Here is a 25921-nt window from a genome sequence, read left to right on the forward strand (position 1 = left end):
TGCATGTTGGAGCATAAAATTTCATTTTAATTCTTAATAACAGATTAAATTGAACATTTTAGACATTTAATGTTACAAAAACTATTAGAACAATAAAAATAATATTTTACAAATAAAATTTGGGGGTCATGACCCCTGGGAACTCCCCTGCTCTCGACTTCTTTGCTGCTGTCAATGACCAAGCCCTACTTCAATACAGAAACATGCTCCATACATAGCATATGATGAATTGTTTCCTTACTTTTCATCTGTAAGAAGATTCTTCATGTTGTAGGAAGCCCTCTTTGCCTGCACTATTCTACTATGCATTTCTTACTTGCTTCATCCATTTTTGGTGATTAAGGACAAAAATTAACTAGGAAAACAAAAAAAAGATCATAGGCAGACCCAGGGACTCAGCAGGGGTGGCCATGAGGCCATACCAAGATCTCCCTCATTCCCCATCTGGTAGATAGTCTAGAGTATCCCCATTTCAAGAGGGAGTGTTTCTCTCTCAGATATTTTTTATTTAGCAAGACCAACATTAAAATAGGGAGGCAAAAAGTGATAGAGGTGGATGAATTCTGTTATTTGGGAAGCAAGATAACTAGTGACGGGAGAAGCAAGAAAGAAATTATCAGCAGAATAGCCCAGGCGAAGAGAGCATTCCACCAAAAGAGAGACCTGCTTACAGCGGGAAACTTAAATATGGAAGTAAAGAAACAATTTATAAGAACCTACATCTGGAGTATGCTCCTATACGGAAGTGAGGCATGGACAATGACCGCAGCGGAGAAAGCAAGGATAGAGGCCTTTGAAATGTGGTGCTACAGAAGAATGATGAAAATCAAATGGATCGACCGAGTTAGTAACGAGGAAGTCCTAAGAAGGGTAGGAGAGAAGAGAAGCCTCATGAAAGCCTTAATAAGAAGACGGAACAACCTTATAGGCCACATCTTGAGACATGATGGCCTGATGAAGACAATCGTTGAAGGACAAGTGGAAGGCAAGAATGGAAAAGGAAGACCCCAAAAAAAATATATGGAACAAGTAAAGAGAGATGTGAAAGAGAAGAAATACGTAGGTGTGAAAAGATTAGCTGATAGGAAAACTGAGTGGAGAGCTGCGTCAAACCAATCCTAGGATTGTTGACCAGCGATGATGATGATGAGCCTAATCAGAACCAAAATCAATCCTAATTTCTGGTGACATTTTTGTATAATACTAGTTTTTGACCTGTCAAACTTTTCCAGAAGGACCACAAGCTTTCTGGGGGTGGAGGGTCGGTCTGCCCTAGCTATGGCCATACCCTTGATGATCTATAGAGTTTCTTTAATATAAACAGTTTCTATGATAGTTTCATTTCTTTCCCCAGGATTATGGATGCCTTGTTACTTTGTTCCTCTTTTGTATGTCTAGTGCAGAATCGTCTTCAAAGTTTAACTGTCATCTGCCTCCATCATCCTGTTAGTCTGTTTAAGAGAAGAGAGGTACATATTCCTAAATGATATTTATTTTTAATAAGTATTTTATTTTGTATGTATTAATTTTTGATAAGTATTTCATGGAATTACAGGTTAGGGCTGTTTACAAAAAGATTAGCTGTCGGAAAAAAAACTGTGACCATTGAAGAAGGTAGCTGTTGAACAGAGGTATTATTAACATTGATTAAGTGGGAAATTTTTACAAATACAACAAAATCATGAAATTGGATGACCAGCCAAATGTCAGTCATCAGCTGGCCTTCCACGAATAAAATTTTTGATAGTGGATATGTTATGTACACCTAGTAGAATTACTAAATTTCGTTATTTTGCCCTTAGTTATGACATTCATTGTGTACATTATATCTGAACGATTTTTCCTCACACATTTTCGTTTTTTAATCCATTTTTTCACTCACTTCTTCATTTTATACAGGGGGGAGGAGGAGCTCATTTGCTATGTAGTGCACTCTTATAAATATGACTAAACATGATCTTCCATCGCTTTTAAAAGTATGAGATACATACCTCACTTGATGTCACTCAGGCAAGATTTGCAGAAGGATGGAAGACCTCATTTCTCTGATATGCCTTGCAAATGCATCAGGAAAATAAGATGCTATTCCAGCCATCAGAGCTCTTTATTCAATGAAATATTTCAATGAAACATCAATGAATGTCAATTACATTAATTATCACATCAAATCAATATGACGGTAACATTAAATAGTCTCTTAAAGGACAGAGTCATCATGTAAAGATTCACATGTACAACTATTAAACAATATGTAAGGCAATCAATACACAGCCTCCAAGGAGCTCAAAAAAATGATCCAACAAATACATGGAACACTTTATTTTCTTTTCAAAATAGATTGATGAAATCTGAAATATGAAAGAAGTACAGACTAAATTCATTTCTAGTTAAGGTAACCTCATTTTCAATCCTGAACTGGAATAATTTATCCAGAAGAAGACACAAGAGGCTAAAATTGATAAATTAAATACATTAAAAATATTCCTTCAAAATATAATATTGTGCCACCATATCCTGTATCCTTGATGTCAAGGCGAGAGCAAAGCTCTTGTCACTTCCCCGAGTCGAGGGACGACTGATGGGATTTTGGTCGAGGCCCTGGTGTGGGTGATGATGAGCAACTGCGGCTGAGGCCTTTCTGAGGAGGAGCGACACCAAGCAAGGAGTTGCCAGATGAGATTACCCCACCTTCGTTGACCTCCTCCCTTATGCTTCCATCATCATCATCCAGATCAGATTTATCCCCTGATGCTAAGCGTGCTCGGAGATTTCCAGATCTAGACTCTTGCATCTGTTAGAAGACAGGTCGTAATGTCATATTATTGCTCAGAAAAAAAATATCTGTAGCTTAGAATGAGATGAGGTGATGCCAATCCTTCATGAACATAAGAGAATAAGGCAATGGCCAGAAAATTGTTTGCCTTGAGCTTATGAAAGGTTTTTGTAACCACACAGCACTGTTAATAATAAAAGACATGAACGAGGGTATCATAAAGAGAGGGTTGTTGGGCACGGCTACCACTCACTGAAAATTAATTTACACTGTTGGTAAATTTCATTCTGAATCTGCTCAACTGGCAGAGGCACAGGCTTTTTAATGTTATCTTATGTTTTCCATTAAATGCTGAATTCCTCACTTGTGAAAATAAAGCCTGAATATATCCATCTTTCCATCTCTTACGAGAAACAGCTCCAGCGATTGCTCCAATTATGGTGGAAAAAAATGACCGTTTCACGCGATTATTTTCTGCGATAGCTCGAGGGATGGAAATACCATTCTTTCTTCCATGACTAGGCACATCCTTTTTTCCATTGCTGAAACTACAGATGGCACCGCCCTTTGGCCAATCAGAGGGCATGGCCACTAACGGAAAATGTAACGCCACAGTTTACTTTTAATTGAACGACAGTTGTAAATAAAAGTGATGGAAAAAGCGATGGTAAAAGGGTCAATGGGAATGATTGAGCGATTCAAAAACTGATCACTCTTTTGGTCCCTGAAAACCTATTGTTGGACATATCATTCTATGTGATAAAAAAAATGATCATGTGATTCAGGCTTAACCCTTTTAGTGTGGCGGGCCGATATATCGGCTCTTACATAGTCCATTATTAAAATTTGCTTTAACTTTTTATATAAGATTTATAATTCAGTGAATGTAAAAATATTTTGTCAATATTATCCAGTTCAACCTCATCAATTTAAAAAAAAATACACATGGGTATGTAACAGTGGCGGCTGGTGGTAATTTATCTAGGGTGTGCATTAGAGCAGATATAGGATGATTTAATTATATTATGTTAATGCTAATCCATGAGCATCATATTTCGTCGTAATAGAATACATCGCAAGCAAAACATATAACTGGCATATTCTAACCTTAAAATTGCATGAACAGAAATAATATTAGCATGAATGAAAATAATTATTCTAAACACGCCTTTACAAGTGACGGTAGGCGAAATTCATTCTCCTTTCCTTACACTCTATGAGGAAGTAGTGTAGAAAACGGCCATACAGATGACTCTGTAGACGGACTAGGATCCTGGGCGCAGGTAGTGTACGTGGCGGCTACACCCGCTACACCACTACACTACCTGCGAGTCACTCACCAAAAACATGCGCCTGCGCACTCGCATCGTTTTGAGTCTGCTCCCTTCACCCATTTGAACTGCATATACCCCCCCGCATACTTCGTCCCGCCAGAGCACCCTCAAGCGATCGCATAGACCGAAAATGCGCCCGGTCAATGCCTTTGGCCCGGCGCGATGCCACTGGATCGCACACTTGTAGAGCGGTGAATTCGAAAAGGAGATAGCTGTAGCGTTCATGTTTCTAGCATATGCAGACAGGATTTTTATCCTTCTCGTTGCAAAGGAATAGTTTTCTTTTATAATGCATTCATCTTTGGGTGTGCACTTGCTAACATGCGTATACGCACGCGCCGCCACTGGTATGTAATGAAATAGCTTTGTATTGTTCTCTTTCCTAGTTGCTACATTTTATTAAAATACCCTCCGCATTTCTTGCCAGTACCCCTGGAAGAAGGATAGCTCTAAGAGGGTTAAGTAAGTAGGGGATACACTTGCCAATGCTCCCTTTTTACAAATGAAATGTGGCAGGAACTTATTATCAAGGGCATAATTTACTCCAGTATTTAGCTACAAAAGATTATATGTAATTGCAGAATGAAAGATAGAGCCTTTCTTTACCTGATCTTCTCTGCCACAGTCTTCTCTTACAGTACATGTCATCCCTCTTTTCCCAGCGAGGGTCTTCCTTTCATTTGCTGCAGGATGGGCCTCTCTCTCACGCTGAGAACTAGTTGGTTTGGAATTTGCAGCCGTTATGCCACACAATGTATGCAGGGGAATTCGGTAGAACCTGAAAGGTCTTGCCTCTGGGGATGCTGCTGTACGGAGGAAAAAAATTAATCAGGGTTAATACATAGAATATGACGATTCCCATGGGGTGAACAAGAGAGAGATCACTTGATAGACACGCGTGTGCTCTAAGACGAAGATAGGTATTCACCGGAGAAGGCCAGCAATCAAGTGAAAGTCATCTAATCACCAATAATAACTTCCTTGTGGTAGGTACCTATTAAATATTTACTACTGATTATAGTAATAAATAGAAAAGTATTTATGATAGCAACTTACTCCTCGACTACCCTAAGTGATCGCATATTACTTTTGTCTGAAACAAATTTTTTGCTCATTTAAAAGAACTATTCGTTACTTTCATTTGAATTGGAGGCCTTTTTCTTTCCATTAACTTCATCTGCAGAGCATATCAAGAGAAGGCTCATTAACACATTCAGCATGGACCATGTCAATTGACGTGCTCTGCTGGTCAGACTCTGCCTTTCTCTGCCTCCGCACGTGACTAATATCCACTTCCGAGTCTTCCGATCATGTGCATGGCCTTCAGCAAGCTTCCCTCTTTCGACCCGTGTGCACCGTTTGTAAATAGCAGTATTTGAACTGAAGTTATGATGCGAAAACCACTCTCTACTTTTCTTTCTTATTTTATCAGCCGATTCTGACGACGTTTATGAAAATCGGGCCCGCATTGAATGTGTTAATGTGGCATACACACATTCAAGTTCATTTGTGAGTGTCATGATTAATTTCAACTTGACTTAATTGCTCCAGATATTTGAGACTAGTCTCATATGGTACCAGATAGGGGAAGATGCAGAAAGATGCAGAAGGTGCAGATAATAATCATTAAACACAGGGTAATGCTAATTTTGGTTTTATTTAAAGTTAAAACAATGGAAGTACCATTGACGATGGTATAGCAACAAGCATGGTAATAGTGTAGACTAATCAAGTTATTGCAAAATAGAATATAACTTTATCCCGTAAGCAAATATAATCCGCAAGTGATTTGATTAGTAACACCGTGGAACATCTATTAACTTTGGAGAATTTTAATTCCAGGATAAAATAGAAATTGGAACGCAGTTTCTTAGCTACATATGCAACATTAAAAAGTTCATAATGCCAATGTAGACAATAACTTTATGAAGTGTTATTGTTTACAAGTACACAGGAAAGCATGACCAAGAATAATATATGTAGATACATGTGTGAAGAACAAAAACATGTTCACTTACAGTGAGGCGAAGGAGGTGGGGATACACTGGAGTCTTGATCAACATCGGCTCGGGAGAGGACCATATTAGCATTGGGGGGAGGAAACTGCAACCCTCCAGTTGATCCAGCCGCAGAACTTCGGTTGCTATCAACAACTAAACTCTCTTGCTTTGTTTGGAAGAACTCAGGTGCAGTGGTTGCAAAGAATATATCATTCTGAAAACCAATGCTTTTGATTAGATTTAACTAAGTGCTTGAGTTTCAACAAAAAAATACTGATGGTATGATTTTTTTCCTATGATCTCAAAAGAAAAGGCAATGGAAACCAGAAAATTTAACACAAGATCTTGTACCTCAATATGTGCTAAAACAATTCAGCTAAGAGACATCCCACAATTAAGATTCAATAAGTACTGAATTATGTATATATGTTCACTATCGGGTGGATTGGAAAAATAATTTTTTTCTTGGCAAATTTGGTCCATTAAAAAAAAAGAAGTAGAACTTAAAATTAGGTGCACTACATTTAAGACCAGTAGGTCAACCAGTAACCCTTGCCCCAAGACCTTTTATGGGGGGTGGGCTGAAAAACCTAAAAATGAAAATTTTTATAGTAACTTCCCATAGGTAAAAGTCCACAATTAGTAGATCCACTAAGAGCAGCATTTTCGGCATCTATGTACTTAAATTTTAATGGATTCACTAAAATTATCCTTAATTTTAGGTGGCCCCATCTACGGAGCCATTGCATTGAACATTTGAATATCCACATTTGGTGGTGGGTCCACAATTCGCTTATTTAAATCTACTTAATGTTGTTTAATATCTATTAAATTGTGGACATCCATTAATTTTACTTGTGCATATACCAAATCATCCACTAAAAGTGTGGATATCCACACACATTTGTAGAGATGCATTAGGATCTACCCAAAAAAGCAGATATCTGCTTCCTGAGCAAGCGGATCCACAAATGTAATGTTGACATCCACTAATTGTCATCCTCATAACTTGGTAATCCTCAAATGTTGGTGAACATCCACAATAGCTTGTGCATATCTACTAAAACTTTAAGTGGAATTTTGCTCTTGAGTTCAAAATTACTGAGAGAAAATTTTGTCATTTTTACATTCTAAGATGTTTATTTATTCAACATAAACTACCACAGGAAAGTTTTTTTTTGCAAAAAGACATGATATAAAAACATTATGACTGAAAATTCATAGAGAGGTGCATCTTATTCGAATGTGCCATGTGATTCTTATTTTGAATAAAAATTGTTGATTGGGAACAAAAGAGAGAGGTTTATTTTAGGGATGAGCAGAAATGAATGAAATTAATAGCGATCCATGAAAGTGGAAGCATGCTTTACAGAAAAGGTTTTCATAGCATACTGCCATGCAGTGGCACAGCGAGGGGGGGTTTTGGGGGATAAAACCCCCCCAGAGCTCAGGGAAATTTTTAAGTTTAATCCATTTTACTTTATTGGATTGATATTACTAATAGAATAGTGTAAGGATTAATAAAATATCCCTCAGAAAGCCATTTTGAACCATTTATCTTAAAATTCTGCGATTTATTAATCTCACAACTACCGCTTATCCTAGTGGGTATTACACACCCCACACACCCCGGTATTAGTTGCACCTAACCCCCCTCCCCCCCCCCAGCCTTAATTCCTAGCTGCGCCCCTGCTGCCTTGTATTTGCCTTCATCAAGGTTTCATCATTCTATAATACATATTAATTCTAAAACTGAGTGACTATGGTGTTTTGGAAAAAATTGGCAGCAAAATTATAATTTCATCAGTCACTCTACTGTTAAATCCAGTGCAATGAAACTCTCCTGTGGGGTACCCCAAGGGTCTCTCCTGGGACCGCTCCTATTCCTATTGTTCATCAATGACCTTCCAAACCACCTATCCCATGGAAAATTAATTCTCTATGCAGACGATACATCTGCTATCATCACAGCCGACAGTCCCCAAAACCTAATCCATCTCAGGAATATTACTGTCAACGAAATGCAACAATGGTGCAGCAGAAATAACCTCATGCTCAATGAAGAAAAATCAGTCTTCCTTCAATTTCTGCATAAGAGATCCAATAAGGTAGATCTCTTCCCAAGTAATAATAAAAATCCACACGGAAACAGCATAAGTACCTCATAAGTTCCTTGGACTTATCATTTCCGAGACCCTAGATTGGTCACATCATATTCAAGCCACAATCAGCAAAGTATCTGTAGGCACCTTCATGATCAGGATGTTAGCACCAGTTGTGTCTCTAGATACTTTGAAAAAGCTGTATTTCGCTAAAATGCACACTCACTTATCCTATGGCATTTTGTTCTGGGGAAATTCAGCTGCCTCTAGTAAAGCCTTTTCTGCACAAAAGCAAGCCATCAAGGCAATGTTTCAAGTCTCCATACGTACCCCAGGTAAACCTCTTTTTTCCAATGCAAAAATCCTCACACTCCCTTCTTTATATATTTTGACATGTGATTGCTTCATACACTCCAACCGGGACAAATTTCCTGCTAATGCCTCTTACCACAATTACTCTACCCGCTCTAGAAATAATATACACACTCAGCAATACTCAAGTTCTCTCTGCCTAAAAGGCCCCTACCACTCTGCCTCTGCAATTTTTAATCACACCCCTGAGGAAATTAAATCCGTCTCTTCACCTGCCGTGTTTAAATGGAGGGTTAAAAATATTCTATTCAGAAAGTGCTATTACAGTGTCTCTGAATACCTTGAAGACTCTCATAAAGACATATGATATTGAAATGTATTTTTGTACGGTTTTCCCTTTTCTGTATTTTTATTGTATATATATATTGTAACGGCAGCACCTGATATGTTTCTATTCACCCTTATATTGAGAAGCACTCTTCCTTTTTTCTTCCCTTCCCTTTTGTTTTGTTTTATTTTTTTTTGTTTTGTGAAGGTTTATCTTATTTTATGCTTGTGTGCGCGTGCGTGTGCCATATTTAAATCCCGCGCACAGTGATAAGTGCTCCGCCTTAAGAGAATAAAGCGTACTTCTGGCCACCGCCCTCCCCTCCCTTCCCCTCTTATGAAGTTGACGTGGAAGAAAGTGTGTCAACGAGGAGGTAGAACACGACAGACGACCGGGGAATGCAGTTCAACTGCTGCTTGCTCAACAGCTGAGCGATTGAGCCACTATTGCGTCAGGAGCTACAGCGCGTGGAAACTTCCTAGCCAACAGCCCGATGTAGACGCATCCCGTGGCCTGCAACCCCATCAGCCTCTGCCAACCACCGTGGGAAATCATCCCGGGGATAGACACGGCTCCACACCCAACGGGAAAACATCGCGAATTGACGAGACGTCGGCCGACATCGTCATTTCTCTCGCACAACGAGTTTCCCAGATTAAGGTGCAGTAAAGCCGTGCCCCCCACCACATTCCCCGTGTAAAACTGAAACAACCACGTTTTTTACCCCATTCATCCCCTATTTTCCTCCTCAAGATTGCGCTGGAACAGTCAGTGAACCATAAAGTCATATTGTGTCGCAGTGGACTCTTAAACCCTGCAGTTTGTTGAACGCAGTTCAACTCTGATTTATTTTAATTTTTGTCAAGTTGCTTTTTGATTCCTTGTAAGTGCTATTTCCATGTCAATTAGTTTTAAGTCGCCCACATTCCATCCCCACTAACGTCCCTTTTTCCCGAGTGATGTATCTCATATTTTGTGTGCTTCATGTTATTTTCTCATGCTTTTGAGAATAAATGTTTATTAGTTTAATGCAACCCACGAGTACGTGTGTTTTCCTCCGAATCCAGCCCCAAATCCCCAATTGTTCCGTCGTTTCGTGCCCTGACCTACTCGTTCCTACGTCGTCCGCGACTCGAGATATTTCTTGCTCTAAATTAGTGGAACGCGAATTTGTTTGTCATATGTTTGCCTCCGCCCACGTGGGGGGTCAATCAAGCAATCTTCACGATCATGCTTTCTACGCGATCCCGTCCGCCACAATATACTTATGGTAAACGCATCTCCTAATGTCTTTAGTACTTTTATATTGCATCTTTTTTGCATGCAAATCTTGACGTAGCCATGCATTGTATTTTGCCAACGGTGATAAATAAATATTATTATTATTATTATTACATATTTGATGGTACCATCACATTATAATGTCTGGAGGCATCACAATAAAACTAAAATTTAATTAAATGACCATAACATTTACCTTTGCTGAGATAAGTTTCAACTTTGGCATTGGACTAGTATAAACAAGGTTTCCATTGACAATCAGTCGGATCTCCAAGCAGTCAGTTGTCAACGCCAAAACATAGGGAAAGGCGACAACTGTAAAATAGAATATCATAATTATGAATTCATTGAAAATGTTGGTAGTACATATACAGCAAAAAAGTAATAGCATTCAACAATTTCCTGATATTTGAAGAATTCATATGCACAAAGTGAATCTGATGTCCAAAAAGACAGGCAATGAGTTATCATTATAACCTGTGGCATAACTATGGGGAGGGATGAGGGGATAGATCCCCCCCAAAGCCTCAGACAAATACAAAAATTATTTTCTAGTTTTGACTATTAATAACTGAATCTGCTTGAATTTAAATTTTTAATGACCAAATGGTGTAAAATGTATATCCATGGATACCTGCAGGTATGCCATTTTTCAAAAACATTTCCCGTATACCAAGTTAAGCTACTGATTATAACTATACATCTAGATTTCCTGCCACATTAGTTCCCTTCATCTTTAATGAACATCTTTTCCAATATTTCACCCATTCCTTGTCGACTCCATCAAAGGCCACATCATGAATCTCTATCAGACAGACCACAGGCACGAAAGAGTATTAGGAATACTTCTCATACTGGACAGTGGACAGTCTCCTAACAGTATCCAAACATCACATTACAATACATCCTGTGATATAACATCCTCCTTAAGCTTCGATAAGCATTATTAACGAATTTGCCACATATTTACTGAATTTAGAACAGAATTTGATAGCTTAACAATGCTCTCAATTCTGTCCCTAAGTATATGTGAAACACTCTGGCCTAATCTCGACCTTCACTCAACTACTGGCGATGAATGACTGTGGATGGTATTCTATACTATGGACTATTCAAACCAAGACAATTTTTCCACCCGTAGGGGGGGGGGGGGGCAGATTGAGCACTGCCAGACCTGAACATCTCTACCAGCCTGGGAACATACCCACCCCCAGCGATGTGTAAATGTTGCCAGACTTGATAATCTGTCTGCCCCCCTGGCCAATATCCTGGCCACCGCTCTGTATGAATAGCATTAACTCGTCCAGCAGTCATGAGTCATCATGACCCACTAGAGGGTCATACCGCCCACTGAGCTAAAACACCCATGACTCCCTGGTGGGTCATGGATGTTTTAGCATGGCTGTCATGAACGCGTTAAGGGATTGGCATTACAATTTTGTGATACTTTAATTTTACCATGGTAAAAATATCAATAATAGTGAGGGATCAACCACAGGAAAAATATATTTAGAAACATATTAAGTGCTTCTGATTGAGTCACTCAAATGTCAACAAGTGTACGGTCATAAAAACTCAACATTAAACTCATGTTTCAGAGAAAGGTTTTGTATCAGTGTCCTCCAGTGACGCAAAGTGGAAAGCAAAAAGTGGGCCAGAGTGTTATAAGAGTTCACTTGTGCTGATGAATAAAAGAGAAAAAACACTGACAAGGAATAAAAATACTAAGCTGATGAGATGTCATTTTATAAAACATACTATGCTATGTATAGCTTATAATTTCTCCTACTAGAACAAACTCATGATATTGCCAACTTACCAATATCATTTGGCACGGAATTCCAATGAAAATCAAATTCAGTACTAACAGGTCCTTCATGAAGTAGCTTTTGGAAGTGGCACGTATCTAAAAAAAACACAAAATAGCTCAGCAAAAAGTTAGAAGGCACTTCATCATTGTTAATTATACTTATGACAACCACATAACAACTAATATGTACTAAGATATGCACATAAGGCATGAGGTTACAAATGTTCCCATTTCCAATTTATCCTAGTTTTTATGCAACACAAAACACCCCATAATCAACTTAGTTGAGATTTAAGTTTGATGTTCCACCACTCAGTTCCTACCCCTGGCTGAGGTTGCAGCCCAAAATCCCTGACACTGCTATCATGTTAAGAAAGACCCTAGCATTATGGAAAAGAGTCAGCAATACTAATGGACTTCAGATGACAGTAACAGCTGTTAACTGATAATAGCCACAAGGAAGTCTCCTTGCTGCCTCCGCTGCCAAATTTCTCATTTCTGAAACTGTCACTATCACAATCCAAATGAAAGTGGTTCACAGCATTTCTTTATTTTCTCAATTTTAATCTGAACCACCGCATCATCTCTTGCCTGCAGCACTAAACCACAATTATTCCACATTCAACAGGGGCATTCATGGGGTGAATTGGAGGCTGCAGTAAAAGTGGGAGGAATGACGTTAAATCAGTGAGGTTCATAGATGATCAAGTGTTGATTAGCCAGTCAGTGAGGGGGCTGCAGGCTCTAGTGGATGCATTAGACAAGTGTTGCGAGGAGTATAAGATGAGGATAAAATAGAAGAATACCTAGGTTATAACTTATAAGATTTTTTAAAGCATTGCAAACAAGGAATGTAAGACTCAAGATAAAAGAAGGTGGGGAACTTAAGCAAGTACAGAAATTCAACTACATACTTGGGCAGCTAATCAGATGGAACATATACACCAGTAAGGAAATCAGGAAGAGAATTGCATTAGCAAAGGAGGCCTTCATGAACAGTATGCAGCTTATGGGAGGATTGTTATGTAGCTTGAAGAAGAGGTTAGTCAAGAATTTGATCAGTAGTGTAATGCTGATAGTGTAGAAATATGGACCCTTAAGAAAGAGGGCGAGAAAAAACTGGAGGCATTCAAGATGTGGGAGCAGGGGTGGAAGCAAACGATCTTCTCATGCTTGAGATTAAAAACAAGGTACTACAATTACTGTAAAAATATTCTCTTTATTTTAACATGAAAGTTATTAATATGAAATTAAATGATTGAGACTCCATAATGTTCAAAACAAAACGAATGTGAAGATAGCACTATAAAAAATTTTTCCCCACTTATTAAGTTTCCGGGAGGGAAGGGGCCTCCGTGCCCTCCCCCCCTAAGCCCGACTTTGTGTGGGAGTGGAGCCACTCAGCCAAACACAGCTATTATTCATCCTTGTTTGTATGCAACTAAAGTTACTCCACTGATTCTGTAATGGCAGAGCTTCAAGTTTGAAGCTCTAATACTAAGGTCACCTGCCTGGTAGAGGTCACAACCAAAAGGTCCCTGATAATGCAGCCAGGGAACATAAGTCACAAGGACCAGCAATTGACTGCAGATGCCAGAACCAGTTATTGAGTAACAACTGTGACAAAAAAGTCTCATCTTCTTGCCTCTGCTGGAGTGCAATTTACATTTCTTGAAACATTGTATCAGTTGGCATCCAATAAAGGTGTTCCATTGTAGTTATTAGTTTTACTTGAACAGTACCATCATTCACATCAACCCAAGTCATTACCCAAACCAAATTGCTCCATGTAAGGTTGAAGAATTTCATGGCGTTCATTTGATTATTTCTGCATATTCTTTGGGTTCACACACATGTCCATTGGCTTCTGTTGACAACAATTTTGTAGACATTGAAGTCAGCATTTTCAGATCAAAGGTAAAGGTAATGAAACATTGAAAACAGCTGCCTTATAGAGGCCTTTTCATCCAGGTGCTGTTCTCTCGTTGGTCAGTGGTTGTCCATCTCTCATTGCTGGTCTCTCATTGGTCCGTGGTTGGAGAAACCCTTATACATGGATTGTGTAGGTGTTAGCCTTGATCTCTGTTGAAGTTTGATAGCATTTTCACTATCTCTTTATCTTCTCACATCAGGAAAATGCAGTACAATTTCACCCTTTTTCGACCTGAAGATGCAGAATTCAACGTCATCAAAACTGTTGTCAACAAAACCCAGCGTATCTGGTGAGAACCAGAAGAAAATGCAGAAATTAAACTGCTCCATATTCAACAGGTTCACTCAGCCAAGCTTTGCTCAATGATCAGTGCATCACATCATCATGATCAAGGAGAGCAAGAAAGCAGAATACATTGGAGCGTAGGGTGACTCATCCCTTTTCATCCTACCTTCTCACATCACAAGTGATCGGTGGTGGTAGATTTTCATCCACCATTCCCAATAATGGAGTTAAATATGAGAGACCTATCCTTTTGCTCATTACTGTGATGCCATGCACTTGGGTGGACTTGATCTGTGAACGGAGGCTGATTCCTCAGCAAAGTTGAATACACTCGATGCTATTTTTTGTACACCCTAATGCTTTCAATTGACTCAAAACAATTAATGCTAAGTAAGCTGTTGTAAAAAATTAACTTGCACTTTGAGAAAAATATATTTTGAGGAGAAAATGATAATTCTTCCACCACTGATCAGAATCGTACTTTAAAAATTAAGAGAATTTTTAAAATAATTGCAAGAACTTCACCAATTAACAAAAAGAAAAAAAAGTGTCATTTGCATAACTAACAAAGGTAGGCTGGAACCAGTGGCACAACGAGCGGGGGGGTTTTGGGGGGTAAAATCCCCCCCAGAGCTCATAGAAATTTTTAAGTTAAATCTACATATTTTACTTAAATGGATTAATATTTCTTATAGAAAAGTGTGAGGATTAATAAAATATTCCTCTGAAGGCCATAAAAATCACCATTTTGAACCGTTTATCTTAATTTTTTCTGGTGGAGGGCCTCCGGACCTCCCACTTACCCTGGAGGGTATGCAATTCCTAGCTGCGCCCCTGGCTGGAACCAGTCATATTTTCAAAAGAAGATACAGGCCAAGCATTTGAAATTAAATATGTATAAGTGAAGAATTTCCCACTTACTGTTGTAGCATAATAGAACTTCTGGCTCAGAGTGGTCACTTGGAAGCTCGATGGCAGAGAGCAAATTTGGTTTGTGCGATGTCTCCACTGTGAAAACAGTCTGTTTAATGGCCTCAGGATTTACGCTACTACTGCTTCCATGAATACTGGAAGCTGGAATGGAAGTTGGTGTGCACTCCCCTAATCCTATATCTGCTAGACTTCCAGCTCCTGGTGTAATGCCTGCACAACACACAAGGTCGAACTGGTGCTTGTAGCCAACAACGCATGCCACTCCACTACTGCTTTCCAAGCCCACAACTGATGGTGACACATCCACAAGTGACAAGAGAAGTGGGGGCTCACATACTTGAACTTCCTAAACAGGTGATGGAAAATAAAAAGACAGGAATCAATCAAAATGGACAGTAGATCTTGTATCATAAAAATTACATACATAAGAGAAAATCTCTCTATATGATAAGCAAGCAAGTAATTAATAAACGTTGAATTCTATTTGCTATCCTGCTAGTTTTAGCACACCTATCACATTTAAAAGGCAAAATAAAAGATCCAAATTATCTGTTCATGCTTACCTTATGGCATTTAATAAAATGGCATTGAATTGTCATAAAAAATTATCTCGTTAGAAGATGATAAACATGCACATATTTTTAGCAAAATAAATGTGAAAAAATATCCACCTCCATTAAATCTAACTTTACCATTGGCAATGTGCAAAACAAAAACACTTCAATAGTTCTAAAAGGGAACACATATGGGGACTTACTTAAACATACAATAAACTTGGAGAGGACTTTTATTACAGCTAACATAACAGAAAAATTAAGAAAAGCTGCCCCTCAAGTGGTACTGTAATTTGATGAAATTTCATCAATGCAACCCTGGATACTGCAAAGAAAGGAAGGGACTAGAATGGGTTGGAAAATTAAGGGAAATATAAGCAAATATACTTTTTTAAACGAAAAAAAAACAAAATAAAATAAATGTGCCTTGAGACAGGGAACACAAAAAAAGCTGCCAGACGTTTCATCCAAATTTAGTAGATAAATAATTTATTACAGAAATCAATTTAAAGAAATGTGTGAGAAGTTACTGATGGAAGGATATCCACTCCATCAATTTAGTAACATGTCAGGCATTGAAATATGGATGCCTTGACCAGCTGCAGCTGATTGGGGTATGACTTTTTTATTTACACCAAACTTCCCTTTAACCAATAATTTTGGGAAGGAAAGAAACACATTCATTCTTATTTCACGTTGCCCTTAGAAAGTAAAATTTGTAGGAAACAGTGCATCCCTATGGGGATACCTTAAATAATTTTTAAGACAAAACATTTTTGCCCACTTATAGCAATGAATCATTATTCCTTATTGAAGTCTGTATTGAAAAGGGCTCTCTACATTCGGTGCTTTATACCAGCTACCATCAAGTTTTCTTCACGTGACTGCACTGAGATTGGAAATATCACAGTCAACTGATATTCACATGATATCTTACCCTTAAATATAGGAATCCATCAACAGTATCTGTGTCACTGGCAGGGCACCATGCCGTCCAGGCTGCAGAATGTCTCCACTGCATGATCAAAAGCCGCCTTCCGACACAGACAACCTAAAATAACAATATACGAACTATTACTTTGCTTCAAACCGGCTCATTTAGGAACTATAAGGCACAACTCTGTCACAGATATAATACCATCAGTGTATTTACGATCGCTTACATTCATCTCCACTATGGTCGTGAGCAAATATTTCGTAGGAAAATATATAGGTGCAGAAGCTGCGACTCAGCTTCGCTGATAAGGTATTGACAGACAATCCATTGCCTGGCGGCAGTTTTTATTTCCATGCTATGAAACCTGTTGAGGTTTCAATCTTCAACTTTAAGGCGATTAAACAATATCTCGGGCCCAGTGCCATGGCCAAATGGAAATGTTAACGATTAAGGAGTAACCTTTATAAAGGTTACTCCTTACTTAGTTACTCATTTAAGGTCATCCGTTTGCCGGCACAAATGATTCGTCTAAGCAGTTAGTTAAAAAAAAACACCACCCTATCTCCAATACTATATCCATAACTATATCTTTCCACTTCGTTCAAGGATTGAGCCTCTGCGCTGAGCGCTTCTGTTGGCTAAACTTCCGATAACGCCCTTGTAGATGCTGAGTGGGAGGTCGTCGAGAAAGACGTACAGAGGACATCGTCAGCGGTAATTTATCGACAATTTTAACGCATTTGCGTACATTTTAATATTTTCAATACAAAAAAGTTCAATTTGGTGCACTATTGTCCACAGAAGCCGCTTTGTGAACACATAAACTCACGCATTTACGTTTTTCATCTAAAATATTTTTTGAATGCATTGCGCGTACTGTGGTGTGCACGTAATCCGTTGGTGGCGTTGTCAACAGTCGTAGCGGCCATTGAAAAGGACTGAAACTTTGATTTCCCTCGTAGGTGTGGTTTTATCTAGATTTCAGGCTATTTTTTGTGTTTGAGATAGTATATTTCAAGCTTAATTTTGAATTTATAAAAAAGCATCCCAAATTTGTAGCTTCATTTCCTTTTTTCGTGGCTGAAGTGAGAAACATTCATATATCATTCATAGCTCGCGCTCCATTGAACTGTTGCATTTGAAGCTAATCGTTTTTTCTCTATTTCAGAGGACTCTTAGCGTAATAAATCTGAATTGCTGCGTTTCTTACTCTTGAACCAAGAGTTTTTGAAGGTACTTGTTACATTTTCCTGTCATTCTGTTTTATTAAATTGAAATTGCATCTGAATTGCTATCTCATTTAGTGCATTGGATTATGAATACTTTACGGAAGTACTAGTTTTCTGATGATAACGTCACTTACCATAGTTTAAATTTCAAAGTTTTACTGCCTCATTTCTTTAGGCGTCCGGCTGGCGGAGATCTAATTTCTTCATTCGTGACTAAATCACCCAAGCTATATGAGATATCTCATTATAATGGGGTAAGTTAGTAACGCATCGCAGGCATCTTGGCAGGAATGTGAGAGAGCATAGTTGAACTTCCATTTCCTGTCTGATTTGCATGTTGAGAATTATATAGTTTTTACTGGACTTTTATCTTAATACCGATTCTTGATGAAAAAAGCATTATCGACGATTTTTATAATTTTTAGCACTAAAATAGACTTAGTGGTGGATTTAAGGGGGAGTCCCTGGGGTCATGACCCCCCCTTCAACTTCTATCAAAAAATTTTAGTTTTTATAAGTTCATTAGTTTTCGTATCCTTGTGAAGGGAGTTTATATGCAAATGCATTGCTACAAGTCCCGAACATGAGAGAAGTTTGAGCTGTATTTGTGTGAGAAAGTGCCCCTCTCTCCTGAGGGGGAGGGGTATTCCATACTCCTGGATGTCATGAGGAAAGACAGTGGCAGTCTTAAATATGCCATATATATAGGAAGGCTACGCACACCGACACTTATATGTGGCAGCACACCATCATCCTACTTATTAGGCCTTGGTGGTAACCTTTCAGAAGGGCCTCTAAGGTGGGTAAGATACACTCACAACCATCCCCAGGATACCATGCCGTAGAGGAGGGGAATCAACCAAACCCGCACCGTGACTGACAATCTCATACACCGAGGGAGTATCACAAAGAATAGCAATGAGGAAATCAGGAGACAAGGTTTAATTGTGTAACTAAGATCCAATTTATTTTATTTGGAGCAAAGGGCTGCATCCCACAGAAGCTGTGCAAAGGTCTGTCCAAAGTGTGATGCTCCTACAGAAAATCATGTTTTGGAGAAACATGTTGAGGAATGATGACGAGGGTTAAGGAGCATGAAGGGCCACAAACAAAAAAATGTCATTATCAGACATTTAAGAACATATTTGGAGTGAGGCAGGTCATACGATTGCTTTTGAAAGAGCAAAGAAAAGGAGAAGCCAATCAGCAACATGTGGATAAAGAGTGCTGATCAATCAGCACTCATGAGAAGGATGGCCAGTGCTATATTATGTGGCAAAAATCAAGTCTTCTCATCTTTGGCCTGAAGACGAAAGCAGAATAGCTTTCAAAACTTTTGTCACTCATAATCAACAAACATGGCTGGAGAACCCAGAACTATGTGTTCATCATGGGTAGGGGCGGATCCAGGATTTCTTTCTAGGGGGGACGCAAGGATACCTCGTAATAAAAACAAACGCAATGATAAGGGGCGGTATTAAAAATCTTGCATATTTTTTAAGGGGGGGGGGCATGTGCTCCCGTCCCCCCCCCCTAGATCTGCTTATGATTATGGGCATAATCATATGATGACCTTGGAAGCCAAGGGATAAAAGTGCAGTTTTTAATTTTTGAGATGTGTGCAGAAAATGGTTGGTGGGGTACAAAATATTATTGTGGCAAAGAGATACAAATAAATCAACCAACCATTATCTGCACTTATCTCCAAAATTATGGAAATTGCTCTTGTACCCCTTGAATTTTAGGGTCCTTATATGCAATTACATATATTTTTTATAAATTTTAATATGAATTTAATTCAACACATTCCCACATTTCGCAGTAAATTTATGAGTAAATTTGCTTTCATAATTGTACATTGTAAAAATTTGTAAATTACTTACCATTCTCAAATGAGATCCTCCAGGCTTTGAGAGAGCATATAGGTGGCATCCTCTTGTTCTTTCCAGTCTGTGCTCTTTGAGATCATGTTTTGTTTTGGACTGCAATTCTATTGATGAATTTCCTAAACTTGGCCCTGTTTCAAAATCTGAAAGCCTAAATACATGAACTTTGCAGTCACGCCCTGTAATAGAAGATTTTTTTGCTATTATATAATCACATTGTACATGATGCAGGTATTTTTAAATTTTTTATTAATTCAATACATATTTGGATTGAAAGTGACTATCAAACATTAAGTGGAGGAAAATTTTCAATATGAATCTTTGCGGACATAAATTATACATATATGTATGAAGATGCAACAATAAGGCTTAGGTGTAATTTTTTTTGAGAATAGATATTTTATGATCAATTGAACGGATTTTTGTGTATGATTATGTAGTTTGTTATTCACTCATTTTTCCCATAATTCCATATTGAGTTGAAATGTTGGAACACTGACTAAGGATGAGAGGTTTTCCCTGGGTTTGGTTCTTGTGACATGTACGTATTATTGTCTTTTGAGGTTATTGACAAGGAATCATTTCCTACTTTACTTTTGGATACCCTAAGCAGTTATTTTGTTGGAAACATAGAAGTGATTGAGTAATCGATTCATCATATTCTATGACTCAAAAGTTATTTCATGGGCTGATTAATTTTCTTCTTATTACACATTTAGGACTCAGGACTTTTTTCTGATGAGAATTAAATTTGATGTTTAGCATCAGATGATAAAAGGTGGTGGCTTTTCTTGGGAGAAAGTATGATTGCTGTCTGAAGACAATAAAAAGGTACATGTTAACGGAGGGCACAGATCCTGAAGGGTAACACTGAAAACCTTTACAACACTTTGTGTGTCTGTCTGTGGTAAGAGGGTATGGCAACACAATCACAGGGGGATCAATACTTCAATGTGACGGTATACATGTGCAGTGCTGGATTCAGGATAGGGTTAAGGGGGGGCAATGTAGGGAGTAATCTCCTAGCAGTAGTGGGGGTATAAACAAAATTACCATTTTATACATATAGTGTAAATTGGTTACCCAAGGGGGGACTATAGACCTCCCAGCCCCTCACTTGACCTACGACTGGATTGTAACATACCAAAAGAGTGAAAAATAGGCCCTATTTTAGAGCTAATGTGTATTTCAATTCATTACAGTTGGCGAATATTTAAAAAAATATAACTAAATGCTTTGGTAATGAGTGGCAGCCTACAAAAAATTCGAGTGTGTGTTTTGACCATTGGCTTATATTCACTAACTGTAATGAATTGAAATACACATTAGCTCTACAATTAGGGCCTATTTTTCACGCTTTTGGTATGTTACAATCCAGTCGTAGGACCAGAGAGGGGCTGTGGGTTTAGCCCCCTCCCCACTTCATCTCCCCATGGATCCTCCACTGTACATGGGAATGAAACTGGGGTGGCCACGTAGGAAATTTAGGAAAAGAGCTTTGTATCCCGTGGTGGTGGTAGTCATAGCTTTGCTACGTGCATGAAGACCCCTGTATAGTACTTTCACACCTGGTAAAACCTATGGAGGGAGGCTCCCCTAATCTGCTGGGTAAATAACGGGGAGGGTCCTCAATATAATTTTTAAAATGAGGTCAGGGGTCTGGTTTATCTTGTCTTTTGATTTAAATATTTTAAAACCTACATTTAAAAGTATGTAATTTCAAAATATGGGCGGTCTCGCCTGGATAAAATTGTTGTCATGTTGTTGCAGGTCAAAATTTTCTTTGTGTGTCTATGTGTGCCGCTCCAACTTCAGTTTCAATGCTCTAGGATGATTTGTATGAACTGAGTTGAATGCGTGGACATGACCAGTGAAATAATTTGGAAATAAGAAAACTTGAACATACCTTTATCAGCTCGAAAGAGGAGAATTCCATGTGCCTCTACCACATCAAGTTGTTTAACTGCCACTGTTTTATCAAAAATAAGTCTCTGAGAAAGCCCCTCTGAAACAAAATGGTACAATTACATGTTAGTACCGGTGCAGGTTGAGAAATTTTTGTGCAGAGTTGCAAAGTGCACCAATAAAGTCATTTCAAATGACAAAATTTTTTAAATTGCAAAATAAGTTTGGATTTTCCTAACCAAACCCAGCTGGGTAATGGAGGCGAATTTGTGACATTATGGTGTGCCCCAGGTAGCTATCCAGGTATCAGGTGCCGACTAAATCTATGCCTGTTAATAAGTATTTTTTAAGTACAATTAAGTATTTGATGGTGCTACAATTTTTAATGCTGGTTTTTGTTGCAAAGCTAACTGGGCAACAATCTTGTGTATGCTTAATTTAGATGATGCAACCCGTTTTATTAATTCTAGAAATTTACGTTAAATTGTTGGACAACAAATGTAGGGAAAGTATGGCTCAGAAATCGAAGCAAAAAATTTATAGTATAAAATTAATAGCTTAGTGAACACAATATGTGTATTATCCATGGAATAAATGAGAAAAATTTGAATTGGCTTTAAATGTTAGCCAGGTGCTGGGTGGCAAAAAATTGCCATGAAATTTTAACCCTAGGTAGCTGATGCCAGTAGAAACCATAATTATCTATAATGTTTTGGTCGAAAATGCACGATTTTTAAATTGCAGAAACTTTGAGCTAAGTGCTCTATTTGAACACAAGTTTGCTTTGTTGTCGGATGGTCTTGACAAAGGCAAGTGGCAAAGCATTCAAATTCATCAGTTATCCTGAGCATCTGGCATCAGGGAAAAGTTGTGGCTAATTGGAGCACTTGGCTCAAAAGTTTCTGTAATTAAAAAATGGTGCATTTTCAACCAAAACATCATGGATACTTTTGGTTCCTACGGGTATCAGCTACCTAGGGTTAAAATTTCGTGACAATTTTTGGTCACCCTGTGTAGTACCTGGGCAAAAATATGACCTCAAATCTACTTTGAAACGACTTGGCCACATTTGCCAAATACCTCTAATAAGCTCAGTAATTAAAAATCTTCATCATCATCATCATCATCACTGGTCAACAATCCTAGGATTGGTTTGACGCAGCTCTCCACTCAGTTCTCCTATCAGCTAATCTTTTCACACCTACGTATTTCTTCTCTTTCACATCTCTCTTTACTTGTTCTATATATTTTGTTCGAGTAAAAATCTTAACTTACAGAAAATACTTTGATGAGAGTTTATTTCTTATCTTAAAATTTCATAATAATAGAATTATTCTTAATCAAGTACTGTATCAAGGAAAGAGGCTGGTATATCGGGTTGTGATGTGCTCTCTTGTCGAATGGGAGAACTTACCTTCCACCAAATGCACTCCATTTTCAGCTGCCACTAGTAACCTACTCTCGCCCCATGAATCACCGCTTATAACTTCGTGATGGAAGTCTGGATAAAAACACTGTGGTTCCCATGGTTGCTAAATAGTGAAAGAAAAGAAAAGAAAATTGGTACAGCTTTCCGAGATTACCCTGATATTTGTTGAAAAACAATGAAAATGACATAATTTAGTATATATATATGTACTATGCACAACTTACTGTAATATTTAAAAATTGTATTGCACAGTAAATAACGGCAATTTATCATATTGGGTGCTTTGTAAAAGCCTTCATTTACCTTAGTTTCAGTACCTCAGTACCTTCTCATTGCAACCTTGAATGTCTTGATCAAGCAATATTGCAATAGCATATAATATTTCATGTGGAGTTGAGCAGTTGAGTATTTATATGAGAATTTATAATAATCCAATTGCTGAAAGCCTAGTTATTGTCAATTTCAGACCAATCTTGCTGGAGCTGGTATCTCACTTACCAGCTAAATTATTAAAATACTTGGATTAACATGTTTGCTCTGGAGCGGTCCAGAGCCCCTGGTATTTTGGAAGACTCTAGGGACCCTCAAACCTTGGTTCTCTTAGGCATGCACCTGTAGGCTTGTCCTTAATTTGTGGCCTTTGTCAACTTTTTCCATACCCTACATCTATTATTACATTCATTTTCACTGAAATGTAGAATCTCAGATTGGAAGGGGCTGTGATGCTGCTCTTCAATCCAATGTTGGGCTATATTGGAAGGTTAGGTTATCTGATATAAGGGAATTCTTATGTTCCTTCATCTGTAAGGTAAAGCTGATTCTCATCAGCTTAAAGTATTTCTTGATTTTATATTCTCCACTCTCCCATTGGGATCGTAAAGGTCTTTTGCAGTGGTCAATATACTCTGAGAAATGTTGGCATTAATGAAAACTGTGTTATTAATATTCAGTGGACTCTTACTTAAATGCCAGGTTACATGTTACTGATGAATTTACGTTAATAATGGTAGGTATCAATGAAATATCACTATCTCTATGATTGGATATCTGTGTTGGCTGCACTGAATATTGATTACACTAATTTAGATTAAGGGTTTTACTAGACTCCGTTCTGGGTCCATGACAACCCAATGGATCGGGGCAGAGGGGGCACGTGCCCCAGGTGGAAGATTTAAGGGGCAGCAAAATTTGAAAAGTTCATTAAAAAGTTATTTAATTTTTCTAATTAGGAATATTTAATAATAATTATTAATCTATAAATCATTAGACAGTTATATTAATAAAACTTCTTCATAGCAAATATATGGAGTGTAATTTCAGCAACACCAGCTCAAAGAAAAAAACGTAAGGATGTAAATATTAGTATGTATATTTTAGTGGTGGAGGGAAGTAAGGAGGAGATCAGGAGAGGGGGTGTGGCAAACTGATCTTTGCTCCCCCTGAAAAACTTCTAGTTTCATCTCTGGGTTGTCAGGAGATTTGACCTCTCCCTTTGTTTTATTGGGGTTATCAGGACATGGGTACAATTTTGTATAACTTTTTTTATGATCAATTTTTGATACTTACAGGTCTTTTGAAGAGGCTTGACGTTGCTAAAGAGGTTGGAGCATCTCCCTTGACTATGGATTCTAACTTGAGGGCTTGTCCAACACGCACCAATTCTACCTGCCGTCTTGACTCCTCTTTCCTGCGGGCTCCTCTGGTGCTTTCTGATATGACATCACTCAGTGCCCGCCTACCCATTGTGATAGCCTGTTGGAATATTATCATGGAAGGTGAGTACCAAAACATGTATATATTTTACATTGAGGAAATGGGTACCTACTCATAATTTGTATTTGTTGGGAGTCTAACGTTTTCCATTAAATTTTAACCATTTTAATATATAAGAATACATATGTAGCTGCATTAAGTTTGGGAAGTGCTTATCAGAAAATTTTTGTTTACGCATTTAGAATCCTGACAATCAGGACTCTTATTTGGCACCTGTGAAATTTCATTACAAAGGCAATCGAAATATTATTTCTCTCTGCTTATATTGATTATTTATTACTTCAGTACCAAATTGAACAGGTTAGAATTATAAAAAAATTATGCTAATGTTTATTCTTGCTCCCCAGATTGATGGTAAATGTTTTTTGATGGATGTTCACAAGTTTATGATTTTTATTACTTAGGATGGTTGCGTATTGAAATGGCCAAGTTTTGGCCAATGGCCACTCTTTCCTATTTTTCAAAATGAGAATTTTTTTGGAATTCACTGATAAATTTATGGAAATCATTTTGACTTCTTTTAAGGAAAACTTTGCGAAATGAAAATTTTTCTTAACCTTAATTGTCTGTCAAAAGCAATCAGAAAGACATTCCTAGTTATTCCTTGCTGTACCATCGAGATATTCGACTTTTTCCGTATTACTTTTTTACCACTCTTGACAGATAGGCATATATTTTTCTAGAGCATTTTGAATGACTTTCATACTGAGATAAATTATGATCACGGAAATAGGAATGGTGAAATTATGGTACTTCAATGGGAAGTGTACATGATAATTTATTTAATTATATTTTCTCATCTGAATGTGGGAATAAATTAAACTTTGTCAAATCTTTAGGTATGTTGCCCTACAAAAATAAAAAAAATAATTTTGTGAATATCACATTATGATTGCATGTCCTGTAATTAGTATTGTATTCTTGAGATACTTACACCTTTGACTTCTGACATGTGCTCTGCATACATATCCCTCAGCAACATATCCAGCGTACGTTCTCTCTTTTGAGCAAATGTTGGAGTGTTGAAAGCTGCTTTTTCTCCATTGATCACTAATTGTCAGGGAAGATAGAATTCAATATTAATGGCTCATAATGTCAAGGTCCTTGGTTATTTCTC

At 38.0% G+C, this 25921-nt stretch overlaps 1 protein-coding gene across 4 annotated transcripts in view; it reads right to left on the reverse strand.

The window, feature by feature from the left end:
• Positions 1-2085: 2085 nt before the first annotated feature.
• LOC124166045 (GTPase-activating Rap/Ran-GAP domain-like protein 3) overlaps positions 2086-25921 on the reverse strand; it is a 665374-nt gene continuing 641538 nt past the window's right edge. For 3 of the 4 annotated variants that reach the window (XM_046543635.1, XM_046543638.1, XM_046543637.1), the window contains 12 exons: positions 25739-25854; positions 24598-24783; positions 23017-23134; positions 21604-21702; positions 19695-19876; positions 16583-16696; positions 15080-15437; positions 11950-12036; positions 10327-10445; positions 6126-6321; positions 4714-4913; positions 2086-2791 (listed from right to left, as the gene is read on the reverse strand). In XM_046543635.1, coding sequence (XP_046399591.1) covers positions 2552-2791; positions 4714-4913; positions 6126-6321; positions 10327-10445; positions 11950-12036; positions 15080-15437; positions 16583-16696; positions 19695-19876; positions 21604-21702; positions 23017-23134; positions 24598-24783; positions 25739-25854 — 2015 coding nt within the window. In that variant the 3' untranslated portion in view covers positions 2086-2551. The remainder of the gene's footprint in view (positions 2792-4713; positions 4914-6125; positions 6322-10326; positions 10446-11949; positions 12037-15079; positions 15438-16582; positions 16697-19694; positions 19877-21603; positions 21703-23016; positions 23135-24597; positions 24784-25738; positions 25855-25921) is intronic. The other variant, XM_046543636.1, reaches the window with a different exon arrangement.

This window comes from Ischnura elegans, chromosome 9 (assembly GCF_921293095.1).
Source record: "Ischnura elegans chromosome 9, ioIscEleg1.1, whole genome shotgun sequence".
Classification (NCBI taxonomy): Eukaryota; Metazoa; Arthropoda; class Insecta; order Odonata; family Coenagrionidae; genus Ischnura; species Ischnura elegans.